This window comes from Denticeps clupeoides, chromosome 20, assembly GCF_900700375.1.
Source record: "Denticeps clupeoides chromosome 20, fDenClu1.1, whole genome shotgun sequence".
NCBI lineage: Eukaryota > Metazoa > Chordata > Actinopteri > Clupeiformes > Denticipitidae > Denticeps > Denticeps clupeoides.
In genome coordinates, this window is record NC_041726.1 from 14,701,234 (window position 1) to 14,715,641 (window position 14,408).

Genomic DNA, 14,408 nt, shown 5'->3' on the forward strand with positions numbered 1-14,408 from the left:
AACAAAGCCTGATATATCTGGAGTATAAAGGTTCGAGCAGTGTGACCTGCCCACTCCGAATTCTTGCTCGGTGTCTTTGTGGATCTCGTGGGTGCTTTTCAATGAGCTGCTGCGGGATTTGTTCATGATTCTGTGCATGTGGCAGGTCCGCAACAAATTTTTTACATTCTTTATATTAATGTTAGAAAATAGTGTTTCAAGGCTCAATAAAGAATATTTGACTGATGTGGCCAATTTAGGTGCAGTTCAGTCTATGATTCAGATTATGACTACCTACATTCTGTAGCCAAGATAAATACTTCTGAAACTACCATGGACAAAACACTACACAAGTAGTCGAACAACAGTGGCATTATTCCTCAAATAATTCCTCTATATGAGAACAAAACAACTACACAAAACAAACAAGTGCAATTCAATCTATTTATTTATGAATAATGTATGAATTAATCATCACCATGCAAAAATTTTGTTTGCATGCACATGCAAATATACAAATGCAACAGTTTTTCTGCTGCTATTATGTTCATAATAAAAACACATTGAATAACGATAACAACCCATATAAAAAAACAATGTGCAGCGGGTGCCCTCACAAGATCTTCGCCACCATCTTATGTAAATGACAGCATTTCCAACTCTACAGATGTTGAGTATCAGGTGTTATACTTGCACAAAATGGCTAAAATGACCTACATCTAGTTAACCAATATTTTAATATGACCCCTGTGTAAGTCATATCAGAATGTAATAAATGGGAATCATCACAACAATGATTGCTTTGTGATGCACGCTTTGCGCTGTGACCGGGGCTTCACTCATAGACAGGCTGTTTTTTGTTTTTGAAGCTGATGCACATCGTGAACAATGGCTGGCCCTCATAGAGAGGACAGCAGTGACTGACTCTGAGGGTCACAGGCACTGGGGGCTCCAAGGCCGCCTGGAATAGGGCCACAGCCACTGACGCACCATGCTGTTACAGCCCATTGTGCTTTGAGGCTAAAGAGAGGTGGGGGTGGTGACATACCTTCAAAGACCACCCCGCCCTGGGCAATCCTAAGGCTGCCAGAGAGCACAGCAAGGCGTTAAGGTAGACTTAGAGCGGAGAACGTTCTCAGGGCACCCAGTCACTCCTGAAGATCTCTTGAACCCACCAAACCAACAAAACCCTCAAAATGGCCTCTACAAGCACCTCTGGTCAAAGTCCATTTGGGTTTGGCAGAAAGAAAAAGGCTCCTGGGCTCCTGGACCAAATTGGCAAATTCTTTGGAGTTGACAGGAGGAGGAGAGGCAAGGTGAGATTTGTACATTTTATAATGCTGCAGAGGATGCTTAAGCACATTCCCAGCTGCTTTCATGACATACATGTAATGCACAAGGTAATAAGATGCAAATGAATTCATATGCCTTCCTAATAAATGTAATTAGCTGGTATCAAATAGCATTAGAGATAATTGTTATCTGGTGCAGATTGTTATTATTATTTATTAATAATGTGTAATCTGTATGTATGAATACCAAGTATGAATACATATATTTTTGTAAATATAAAAATGTAAAAAGACAGAAGATTTTATTTTTCATTTTTGCTTTTAATCCATTCTCAGCTCTGTTGTCAGCAAAAACAAATAAATACACAATTTACCACAAATAATCTGTCCCCATAAACTTCACCATAAACTAACTAAATGAACTGTATGTAGTGTATTTTGTTAATTTGAAATGTGAAACATTGACGTTTGACAATTTAGAAATTCTCTCTTACACAATCACATACTTTGATGTACTGTTTAAAATATAATAAGGTTAAAAAAACAAGAGAGAAAAATAATAATACTAATCATGAAAATCAGCAAATAATATGAGCAAGCTGTCAATTTTTTCCTGCATTGAGTTCTAAAAGAAAAAGAAAAGGGAAAGAAAAATCAGCAGGTTTATTACAGCAAATATTGTGTTTTAAAAAAAAGTTTTTGCAAACACATTATTTGCATGCCATAATTTGTTTTCCATGCCAGTTTTACAGGTTTTAAAATTTGATTACGAAATTTCATGACTTGTGTGACTATAATATGTAAACATTTCTAAATGATTCTAATATAAAATTTTTGAAACATGAAACATCTCAACCACACACACTCCACATGAATTTACTTAGCCACACACTGTTCAGGACTGGATCTCCAAATGTAATTGGATGAGGCTTGTGGGGAGTCATGTATTTTGTGCATTGTATCTGTCCAAATAAAAATGACAAAAATAAAAAATATCAGATGTTAAGGTGGACAAACTGCTGGTTTAACTGCAAATGCCCTAAACTAGGGCAAACTAGTTTTACATCTACATTGGAATATATTTGGTGTGCAGCTATAACTAAGTCTATGCATAACAAATGTGGTGCTTTATCTCGACACATGCAGCTGTTGATTGTGCAGAGGCAACATGTAAGAAAGAATATAGAATAAAGCAATCTACTTAATTGTGGTTATGGCAATTTATATACCAGATGACCACTGATCGGACCACTAATTGTTGGACAATCTGAAAGTGGCAAACATCTGAGAATGTGAAGCAATCTGATGTGATTGTGAACTGGTCTTGAAAATTGGAGGACACTGGATGAGAATGTAATGGCCTGAGGTTTCTGGTGGCATGGATTTCTGGATAGATAATGAAAGAGATCTGTTTTGGCAATGCCGAAAAAAGATTAATGTGGAAAGAGAGATAAGTTCATATCAGTTGCACTGATATGATGAATCACAAAATAAAAATTCAAAGGACCAATCACTGGGCCTTGTGACAGTGACCTGATCTCTACATTTCTCTACCTGAGGTAAAAGTGTGAAAAATGTGAGAATTTCATTCATGAAGTATCTTCCCATCTGTTAAGAATGGACAAAAATTTTGCTCCTGGGAGAGATAGGCATCTGTTGAATCATGACTGTTGCAGATCAATCAGATTAGCCGGATGTTGTTTGATGAAGACGGTATTTTCCAAAGAGGCAATGACTTATTCAGGTGAAGAATGACCATCTGGAAAAAAAGAGTTTTGTTGAAAGGGATACAGATGAACCGATCCACTTCTTGTGATCCAGTAACATGAGTAGCTTGTGTATGAAAGCAAAGGAGTCAAGAGGGGTAGATAGAAAATTGGTTTATAGTTTGTGTCAAAGTAACTTGCCAACATTGCAATTTAAATAATGTATTCTGGGACATATTAACAAAGCTGTGATTTCATACATAATTGCATTATCGGTTTATTCTCAAGCATAAGAATGGATCGAATGGGTGTGGCTTTCTAGAGCTCAGTGTTTGGCATTTCAAAGCAGAGGAAATAAAAAAAGGCAGTAAGAGTATTTCAAGTGCCTTATTATTTAAAATAGATTTTCTTATAGGGATCTTTCAGAGGTCACTTATCATCCTCAGCCCAGAGACCTTTGCATTCCTCAACTCGTCGTCGTGGGGATGACAACTTGATAGTACATTTCTTCAGGAGCTTTGTGAGTGCCTTTAAAAGTTTTGATTAGGTTAAATACATTTATAAATACTATATATACAATAGTTTCACAGCCAAAAATTAAGGGCTAATAAAATTTGTTCCAACATCTGGATCATTTATTAAGATTATGAATTATCTGTCAGCTATAACTGTCAAGTACACCATTATGACTTTGACAATTTATGCCAACTTTCGCACACTGTTGAAATATGTTTTGTCCACAAGATACGTACCTGAAAGCAAATCGTCTTGTGAAAGCATACTTCGTTTTTTGTCCAGTGTATTGTATGAGAACTCCAAGATGATTTGCCCAACAAAAAAAAAATTTGTGCATAAGAAGAAAATATTTGCTGCTTCCTCCTGATCCCACAGTACAGTCCTGACCACAAGCTTCATCCAACCAAATGCTTAAAATACTAGGACACTAGGCCAAACATCTAAACAGTGTGCAAAGCTGGTATATACAGTCATGGCCAAAGGTTTTGAGAATGACACAAATACTGGTTTTCGCTGCTTCAGTGTTTTTAGATATTTTTGTCAGTTGTTTCTGTGGTGTATTAAAGTATAATTCGAAGGCTTTTATTGACAATTATATCAAGTTTATACAAAGAGTCAATATTTGCAGTGTTAGCCCTTTTTTTTCCAAGACTTCTGCAATTCGCCCCATCATGCTGTCTATCAACTTCTGGGCCAAATCCTGGCTCATGGCGACCCATTCCTTCTTAATCAGTGCTTGGAGTTTGTCAGAATTTGTGGGTTTTGTTTGGCAACCTGCCTGGATTGACCACAAGTTCTCAATTGGATTGTCAATGTTTTGTAACCTGTGCCAGTTAGGCACAGGCCATCATGCGGGAAATGGCATTGTTCTTCACCAAACTGTTCTTGGATTGTTGTGAGAAAAATATCTAAAACACAGAAGCAAACTTTCTGAAAAGCAGTATTTTTGTCATTGTCAAAACATTTGGCCATGGCTTTACAGTGCATCCGAAAAATATTCACGGTGAATCACTTTTTCACATTTTGTTACAGCCTTACAGCCTTTTTTCACATTATGTTACAGCCTTATTACAAAAATGATTAAATTAATTGAATTCTTCACACAACACCCCATAATGACAACATGAAAAATATCTGAAAAATAAAAAACATGAGAAATCACATGTACATAAGTATTCACTTATGTACAGGTGGAAAGGCACACACCTGTCTCTATAAGGTCCCACAACTGACGGTTCGTGTCAGGGCACAAACCAAGCATGAAGTCGAATAATCTTCTGTAGACCTCCGAGACAGGAATGTCTCCGGTCACCTAAACTGAGCGATTGGGGGAAAAGGGCCAATCAGGCCTGTATGGTAGAGTGGCCAGACAGAAACCAATCCTTAATAAAAGGCACATGGAGTTTGCCATGAAAAACAAAATTATGTGGTCTGATGAAGGCCGGGGGTCACGTTTGGAGGGAACCAGGAACTGCAGCATATGGTGGCTGTTTTCAGCTGCAGGAACTGGGAGACTAGGCAGGATTTAGGGAAAGATGACTGCAGCAATGTACAGACACATCCTGGATGAAAACCTGCTCCAGAGCACTCTTGAACTCAGACTGGGGCGAGGGTTCATCATTCAGCAGGACAACGACCCTAAGCACACATTGGGTGGCCCAGCCAGGGGTGGCCCAGCCAGAGCCCAGACCTGAATCTTAAAATGTCTGCACTGACGCTTCTCCTCCAACCTGCTGGAGCTTGAGAGGTTCTGCAAAGGGGAATGGGAGAAACTGGCCAAGGATAGGTGTGCCAAGCGTGTGGCATCATATTCAAAAAGACCTGAGTCTGTAATTGCTGCCAAAGGTGCATCGATTTGCCAAAACCTCAAGTGTACTTTTTTCACTTTGTTATTATGGGGTGTTGTGTATAGAATTCTGAAGAAATAGGGATGTGCTGTGAATACTTTCCGGATGCACTGTACAATGATTATTGCAGCAGAAGGTGTATAAATGTGTAGAAGTAAATTTCTTTTCTGACATGAATTATATTTTATTCATTTCTATTTTTATTTGGCATCAACCTTGCCTAAAATTTCCATTTTCAACTTTTAAAACCCCCACGGCCCCCGGCCCCTGCCCCAAGAAGACCACAGAAACAAACACCATCTTGGAAATCTGAGGTGATGCTTTTTGAGATAACCAGGCAATACAGCCAGAGTAGGATACATGTTCTAATTTTGTGTTCTTAACAACATGTTGCATTGTGGGAAGGACTGATATAAAGTTAACATAAATTTTTTTGTTATTCTAGGTGTCTTCTCCCCGTCCTAAGTCAAGGGTAAGTTGTATTTTCCTTACGGTCAATACAGACAGTACTATTTCTAGTACTGTCTTTTTAACCTTATCACTCAGATACTTACATTTTTTTTCTTAATAGATCATAAATTTTGAGGGACTGATGCAGTTTTTTTTAATAGTGAGACTTCTGACCATGCCAGTCTTAATTTAACATATAGGGCACTATTTTTCAACAAATGGCATAAGCTTTAATGACTATCAATTATGTAATAATAAATTATACTATTGTCAATGGGTGATCAATCAGCTATGCAACGGTTTCTAGCAAAGCAATGCTAAGCTAACTACTCTATACTAAACCTTAATTACCTTTATATTCATTACATTTTATATTGTGCAGAGAGAAATGACAATTAACAGAAACCTAAACTTTCCATTTCCTTTTTAAATGCAGTGTGTTGAAAAAGTATTCACACAAGTAAAAATCCCAATTAAGTTTTAGTATGTGGATGTGATGACAAATTGAAAAGTCATCATAAAGGCAACCTATGTATATAAAATAAGACAGGAACTGTACCAATTACCACTATGCTATAACATAATCAGTTTAATCTGCAAGAGAATGTCTTATGTGACCCCAAACATTTCTCAATTTCCCCTCACTTTCAGTGGGAGTCATTCACAGGATGACAAGAGTAGTATTTTTATGATCTAACTTCAATTTTTTCTATTTGCTTTTTTTGTCCAGTGGAGAGAACTCTTGGGCTTGGTAGGTTGCGTGCAATTGTACCAATTAGATGTCATCAGTCATGCTTTTGCTAATTCTTTTGTCTGTAATTGCATTTTCTTTGTCCTTAAGGGCATATTCTGAATAATATTTGAGTGTTTAAAATGTAACCAATTGTTCATAACAGAAAACATGGCATGCCCAAACTACTTTTTGAGTATTGTGTCTTTAAACTATTTAGTTCTTGTCTATTAATAGATGATCTGCCAAGGCTCAAAAACAATCAAATGTTCACTGTTCTATGAAGCATTTCAACCTATTGGGAGGACAATCTTACAACATGCAGTCATTTTAGTTTTAAATGTTTTACTACTGTTTATCCACTGATTTATCCTTTTTGTGAGAATATTTGTTGTCTGTGCCTGTTGTTCTATGTTAGTAATTGGTTAGTAACTGCATGCCTAAAACCTAGCATTAAGCATGGGTTGAGAACCAAAGGGATGACATTTCATCAAATTTGCATGAGAACCTAGACAAGAAATGACCTTATTTAGCCTTGAATTGGTGTTCTAAATGTGAAAATGTAAAATAAAAATTATGTGTCACGCAAATTGCCCTCCTGGTTCTCAGCCACTTGATAATCCATTTTATCTCCTGAGTGTCATGATTGATTGTTAGTTTTCCTGTTTTTTGTGTTGCTTACATTGACGCCCTTATCCAGAGCGACTTACAATCATTAGTTACAGCGTCATCCCCCTGAAGACACTCAGGGTTAAGTGTCTTGCTCAGGGACACAATGGTAGTAAGTAGGGTTTGAACCTGGGACACTGTGGCTAGGCTATGCTACTAGGCATCTACACTGTAAAAAGTGAACACTGGCTAAACAGGTTATTCAATATTTTTAGGTTTAGCCATTGTTCAGTTTTTACAGTGTACCGCCACATCTGATTGTTTCCTTCCTTGGAAATGTGCAGTCAGGAATTGGACAAATGCACATTTCCTTCGTTTAAAAGCAAGGAAACATTTGTGAAACCAATTTGTAACCGTGGGCAATACTTTCAAACTAGCACTATGCACTAAGCATGGAGCCTGTTCACTTGTGTAAGGTCAAATCATCCTCATAATTCCTCGAAAGAGAAAAAACAGGAGGAACTGCTTGGTAGGTATATGTAACTTGTATCTGTATTCTGTTGATGCGTTATTATATATTTCAGCAGGAAATTTCAGCATGATCTATGATTATGTTTTTATGAAGGAGATTGACAGCTCATATGCGCTACTTCCTCTATCAACACATCACAGGAACTTCACTAAAAAATCATATATATTTTTTAACAATTAATTTATGAAAATCCCGTAGACAGTACTGACCTTACGCAAGCGAGCAAGCCCCATGGGACTGTATGTCAAGAATGGACAACAGATTTCCATGTTAACATGCGGTTTTCAGGATTAACAGCAACACAGAGATATAAAATGCAGTTTATGCCCTTCAAATATTCATAACCCTGTTGTTTCTTCATATAGTAAGAGAGGAGAACTGTTTGTGAATTACAGCCATGCCTCCACTCATTTACACACACTGCCTCAACACTGATGAACGACTGTTTCCCCAGGGAGACTCAAAGTCTGCTGCACGTGAGACTGCCAGGTCACCTCGCAGACGATGCAAAGAACAGAACACCCTTTCACGAATTTTCAACCGGGTGAGGCTCATGATCTCTCCCATTTAGGACACAGACTGGCGGGCTCATCATTTATTTTCTCTCATTATTTTCATTCTCATCCTGAAGCATGGGCATGAATGTACGCTGCTTTTATGAGCCGTAGTTCTGCTCTGAACACTAGGGGCAGAGTTTATTGAAAAAAGCCAAACACAAAAAAAAAACCACACACACAAAACAAATTTGAAGTAACCTATAACACGTCAATGCAAAAAATTTAGATTTTTAAAAATAGATTTTTGGATTCTATAAAGCTCATGTCATATGCAAGATAAAACTTGTTTGGCCAAAAACATTCCAGGAGACCAATGCTGCAAACCTCCAACCAACTCTGAACAAGCAAAGAAAATTACTCGGTCTTGTTTTATTTCCAAAGATCCCTAAAGCGCTGTTGATAATGAAGGTTTGATCCTAGATACACGACACCATACCTGAATCTCATTTAAATATACGGATCTGCTGTCAATTGGACCGTATTTTTCACAGTTCAAAAACTGTTGTCTGCTGAAATGGAAATGGCTAAGGTAAAAAAAAAAAATCAGTTCAATATCAGTTGACATTTCGGATGTTACACTCATTACAGCACTTTTCAACCAAATATAGCAATTCTTATTTGGTTTTATTTCATCTACTTTTATGTAAGGTGTTAATTAAAGTTGTTTAAGCGGAAGGTTAGCTTTTTATATTTTTGTAATGCAACTATTGTCTCAGGGCTGTATTTCCTATCAGACTGATGGAAAATAAAAAATTAAACCGAGAATGATTTTTGAATCAAATCATGAGCTCAAGAATTGAAATCAAATTGAATTGTGAGGTTTTCTGGATCTTGCACCACTGTTGAACACAATTAGTTGTGTGGCCTCACACCTTCCAAGGATGTGAGCTCGTACCTCTGCTCGGGTCTTGTCTCTGCGGAGTTTGTGTGTTCTCCCCTAGAGCTGTAAATGTTGGCACGAGCCCAACTGTTCAGGTCAGAACTTTATTTCTATAATTTTAGTCGGGTGGGGTCAAGTTGGGTCCAGATCGCATGGTAAATGAATGGAAAGCAAAATCCTTTCCGTGTGTTTCGCTGCTTGTGAATTTGTTTTGTGGTGATTGGTAAAAGCGTTTCACATGTTGCAAAAACTTTTTTGGGGGGAATACACCTTCTTTATTAGACCTTCACATATGACAATCTCCAGAGGCTCCTGAGAAGTGAAATGAAACAGAATTTTGCATTTTATATATTGTATTTTAAATCAATGGCAGGGTATGTGCATACTGTGTTTATACATGCACAATAGAAATTTAAGCAAAGCTATCAGAATTCACTGCGATCCTATGTTTCATTTCATCAAGAATCTTCACTTTCTTTGTGTTGAACCCTACCTCAGATAAAGACAATACAATCATACTAACATTTTTTATTAATGTGCACAGACTGAGAGACCTAAATAATCCTCACCAATAATCCTCAGCTTCTTTTATTAGGCCATAATTCCACTGAAGAAGGACCCTGTATTATACTGCAGTACATATGGACATGCATACTAGTTTTCAGTGTTGATGCTTAAATACATATACAGCAATTGCAATTTGTTACTGCATAAAAGAATGAATATAGTGCTTTTTTAACAGGGAGAAGGACGATCTCGCTCACCCCCCAAACGCTGGAGTACAATTTTCTGAACACAGATGGAAACACATACAGAGAAGAAGAGTTGACTGGCTCTAAAAAGGATCTCTCAGAGATTGATAACAGACTAATATCTGAAACATTATATTTGTTAAACAGTCTTATGGTTTCATGCGCAATGTTAGTCTGAAAACCAAATGACAGCTTATTGTTCAGAGTTGGCACTGCTTTATACTTTATATAGTATTTGGAAATATTACTAGTATTTGGACACATGCATACATATTTTGTCGTTGAACCATACTTTTTTTATTATTGTATAAACATTTTACTTAGTAACAAGGACCAAATGTGAGAAAAGGGTTTCAGGGTTTCATTTTAGACGCATGCAGTGACCACTGTGAGATATAGAGCATACTACGCAACTACTGTTGGTTTCAACCTCATTATTTAAATATATTCAAATATATTCATTATTTAAGTATCTTCACACCTTTTTTTCTCCCATTAAAATATTATTAAAACTAGCACAAGATATTATTTTACATTAGTTTATCCTGTAGTTCTCACATATCTAAAAAAAATCTCTCTGCCACTGTTTTAGTTTTCATGATATGGATTTTAGATTGTAAGTGCTTATGTAATCTATGGTTGGCATAACTCTAGACAGCAAAAGGCTGCATTAAATATTTATTATTAGTGATATAACAGCAACTTTTTATGTTAATTCAATAAGTTATTTATATTACTATTTTACTCACTTAAGTGTGATGTAAATTATTAGCCCTTTTAATGTACAATTTAGAGTTTAGATTACAACTTTATATTTTGCTGATATACAACAATTTCCTCAATAAACCAAAAAAATACAATTGATAACAGAGGCTCCTATGTCATTTGAATATTACATATTGTCTACATGTTGACTCGGTTCAGGGCAGTGGAATTTTTGTAAGTCAGTTTTGACCTGATTGTATTTCTGTAAGGTGGTAGCATAGCATTATGGGCTACATTTGGATACGCTATGCAACTGCTGTAGGATGGAGATCCAGTTTTGAATGGGGTCCAATAATATAAGACTATTGAGTGTTGAACTGAAAAAATTTATTTGAATCAGTTAAATCAACCCAAATTAGAGTATGGCTAGTTATTCTGCTATAAAACACTGTCATATTATACAAATCATTGTAAAAATACCTGTAAAAATGAAAAACATTTGCCTAAGGATTATAAAGATGTCTGACTGGTAAAGAGGCATGTCATCAAATTTGAACTGTCATTGTCATTTGCTCTGTCTTCTTTCTCTCTGTTACTTTGATAGTTTTTTCCCGACAGCTGTAACTAGAGTTTCCGGATGTAGCCCTGGACATGGGGAAAAGAGATGAAATGGAAATGAAACAAAAGAGATGAGAAGATATTGGAATGGAGAGTCTGAACATGTTTATTACTGTAAATCGTTTATTGGTGCTTGAAGTTATTTTTTATAATAAGTATTTGTTTTGTGTCACAAAATGAACCTTTTACACTAAAAACCTAATGTCTGACTTAAATAAAAGAAAATAAAAGATTTACGCTGTTGTATAATTTATTGTTTACATTTCTTTTGCAACATTTGTGGGTGATGAATTTAGTTTAGTAAATTAGTAATTTATTTTCTACATTTCTTTCTACATCCTACTAGTGAAGTGGATATTTTTATGTATGCTATTAATGGGTGTATTACTTTAAGTAAAAATAACAGTGTTTTGAGTACTTACAAAATGTAACATGAATTGAAACAATTGTTTTGATTTCTGAAAACGTTTCACCATAGCTCAGCACAATTCTACTGTGCAGCTCTCTTACTGATATTACTGCTCATCCAAGAACAAAATCAACAACGTTTAAGATATTGAGTCCTATTTTCAAAGCGATATAATAGTGGTAGTAGCCTAGTGGGTAACACACTCGCCTATTGTTCAATACAAAAATGTATAAATACATTCTAATTTTTCTTCGTCTAGCACCTAACAATCTCCGAGCATGCTCTTCACTGACAAGTCTGAGCCTTATCAGGGCTCTTAGTTTGTAAACTCAATATTCTATAGAAATCGAACAAGAATTGCTGGTGTCTTCCTCTTGTAAGTCGCTTTGGATAAAAGCGTCTGCTTAATACAGTAAAGTAATGAAGTCCCAGGTTCAAATCCCATTTACTACCATTGTGTCCCTGAGCAAGAATGTCTTCAGGAAATAAATAGAGAAAGCTCTGCTTGCTAGTTATCTGCATCACTGTGTGGTTTGGAGCCTGCAATGCGTCCTGCCAAAAAACTCTCCAACGCATAGTCAGAGCAGCTGAGAGAATCATCGGTGTCCCTCTCCCCTCCCTCCAAGACATCTACAGTACACGCCTCACCAAGAAAGCCCTCGGCATAGCAGCTGATCCCACCCACCCAATGCAAACCTTCTTCAGCCTGCTGCCATCAGGGAGGAGACTGCGGAGTCTCCAGGCCAGGACCAGCAGACTGAAGGACAGCTTCACCCATCAGGCGGTCAGGAAACTCAACTCCCTCCCGGCTCTGCCCCCACTCCCCTCACTCCCCTCTTCTGCTCCACAAACTTTCTGAACTCTAAATCACACAAACTGACCATGCACCAGTCACTCTGTGCAGCTCTGGTCTGCCATCTACCTCACTTTCACTTCGTCACTTTAAACTTAAAACTCTGTTGCACTATTGGTTTTTGCACTCTCCTGATGTTGCACTCTCCACCATGTGCCCTTATTTGTATATGGTGTTTTTAAAATTGTATATTGTGCCTTTCTTTTTAAATTGTATTTATACTCTGTATTCGTTACTGTTTTTGTATTTAATGTTACTTGTATGGGTCAGAGAGTAACGTAATTTCAATTCTCTGCATGTCCTGTACATGTGGCAGAATTGACAATAAAGTTGACTTGACTTGACTTGACTTGACTTGACTTGACTTGACAAGACACTTAACCCTGAGTTGCTCCAGGGGGGGGACTGTCCCTGTAACTACTGATTGTAAGTCGCTCTGGATAAGGGCGCCTGGTAAATGCTGTAAATGTAATAGTACTCAAAGTATAATGTAGACACTTGTATATGTGTCACATGAAGAATGTCTTCAGGAAATAAATAGAGAAAGGTCTGCTTGCTAGTTATCTGTAGCTTATATTTAATGATGGTTACAATTAATGATGGTTTTATGAGAAGAGCCCATTGTGACGGTTTACAAATTTCATGCTCATTCTTCCTAGATTATTTAACCACCCTCTTGTCAATAAGTCAATCATACAAAGTATGCATCTACTTAAGAGAAATGTATTCTATATATATTTTCCCACAGTTCAAACCTACCCAACCTGGCAACATGGAGGATAAGATCATGCCACTTCCATTCTCATGTATTTATTGCAGTTTGCAGTCTTTGCTCATAATGCCAGTGCTGTCTACAGTGCTGTCAATGGACATCAGACACACAGTCCCTGTTATAGTCACCACTATCAAACCAAACATGCAGCCATGTACAGAAACAACAAAAGACCATAGGGTCTTGGTATCCAAAACTGTTTTTTTCTTTCTCAGACAACACAGGAGGTGAATCTCCCGCTTATTTAGTTCAATAGACACAAACAGCACAGGTCAGGCGTGGGACTCCAGTTAGCACAAAGAATTCAAATCAATCTTGTCTATCCATCTGTGGTTTTCTCTGTGTACAAAGATCACATAAGCAAATCTGCCTTCAACTTCCAACTTCCTTCATTCTAAATATGTTTGCTCATCTTTATCAGTAGGCAAATGGAAATTTTCATAAATATTTTCCTTCAAGTCAGTGATAAGCTTTGGAAGGAATTTGTGGACAGATGGTATTAAGCTAACAAACTGTTGATGCTGATTCATAACACATGGTCCAATGGATCCACTGAGTAATGTCAGGTGAATTTGGAAATGTGTACATTTGACAACCTTTGTATATATATTTTATTAAAATAGTATTTCACCATAGATCTATATCTTAAATGTACACAAACGGGCCACTGGTCAGCATTGCTCAATATCACTGCAATACAATAAACAGACATCACTGACATGACATCTCTGCTTCTCCTCACATTCTTATAGTTTGCTTATAGTTTAGCACCGGGGTGGTAGTAGCCTAGTGGGTAACACTTAACCCTGAGTTGCTCCAGGGGGGGACTGTCCCCGTAACTGCTGATTGTAAGTCGCTCTGGACAAGGGCGTCTGGTTAATGCTGTTTAAAAAGTCCTTTTGCGACTCCCTGCCACTAGTGGGCGCTATTGAGACATATAGATCCACCTGTGCCTCCCCATTATCTTCTCCAGACTCACCTGTGTCTTATTTGGCCTTCACCCTTAATATAGTGCCTTGGTTTTCATAGTCCTTTCTCCACGTCATCCTTAGTGTATGTGAAGATGCCGAATTCTAAAGGTACTGTTAAAAAATTGCAGTTTTAAAGATTTTATTTAAAATGAAGATAATTAATTGTACCTATCTGATGTTAAATTAAATAACATCACATCTTCTTCTTGTCCATTTTTAATATTACTTAG

General features: G+C 37.1%; 1 protein-coding gene across 4 annotated transcripts; it reads left to right on the forward strand.

The window, feature by feature from the left end:
* The first annotated feature begins 960 nt into the window (after window positions 1–960).
* LOC114770564 (myelin basic protein-like) lies at window positions 961–11,419 on the forward strand. 4 transcript variants are annotated; one of them, XM_028964597.1, is made up of 6 exons: window positions 964–1,295; window positions 3,393–3,497; window positions 5,786–5,812; window positions 6,521–6,541; window positions 8,116–8,205; window positions 9,841–11,419. In XM_028964597.1, exons 1-6 carry the CDS (start codon window positions 1,176–1,178, stop codon window positions 9,889–9,891), a joined length of 414 nt encoding a protein of 137 aa, XP_028820430.1. In that variant the 5' UTR covers window positions 964–1,175; the 3' UTR covers window positions 9,892–11,419. The 4 variants fall into 4 exon arrangements, 2 of the variants coding, with proteins under 2 accessions (XP_028820431.1, XP_028820430.1); XM_028964598.1 differs by lacking the exon at window positions 6,521–6,541 and having other exon boundaries at window positions 961–1,295; XR_003743362.1 differs by lacking the exons at window positions 3,393–3,497; window positions 8,116–8,205 and having other exon boundaries at window positions 1,160–1,295.
* The last annotated feature ends 2,989 nt before the right edge of the window (window positions 11,420–14,408 follow it).

Bases quoted from the DNA above. Each gene is read 5' to 3' on its own strand.
- LOC114770564 (XM_028964597.1), top strand. From the start codon at position 1,176: ATGGCCTCTACAAGCACCTCTGGTCAAAGTCCATTTGGGTTTGGCAGA. The intron at 5,813-6,520 runs GTAAGTTGTATT...TTTTTTGTCCAG, and splicing joins CTCCCCGTCCTAAGTCAAGG to TGGAGAGAACTCTTGGGCTT. The intron at 8,206-9,840 runs GTGAGGCTCATG...CTTTTTTAACAG, and splicing joins TTTCACGAATTTTCAACCGG to GGAGAAGGACGATCTCGCTC.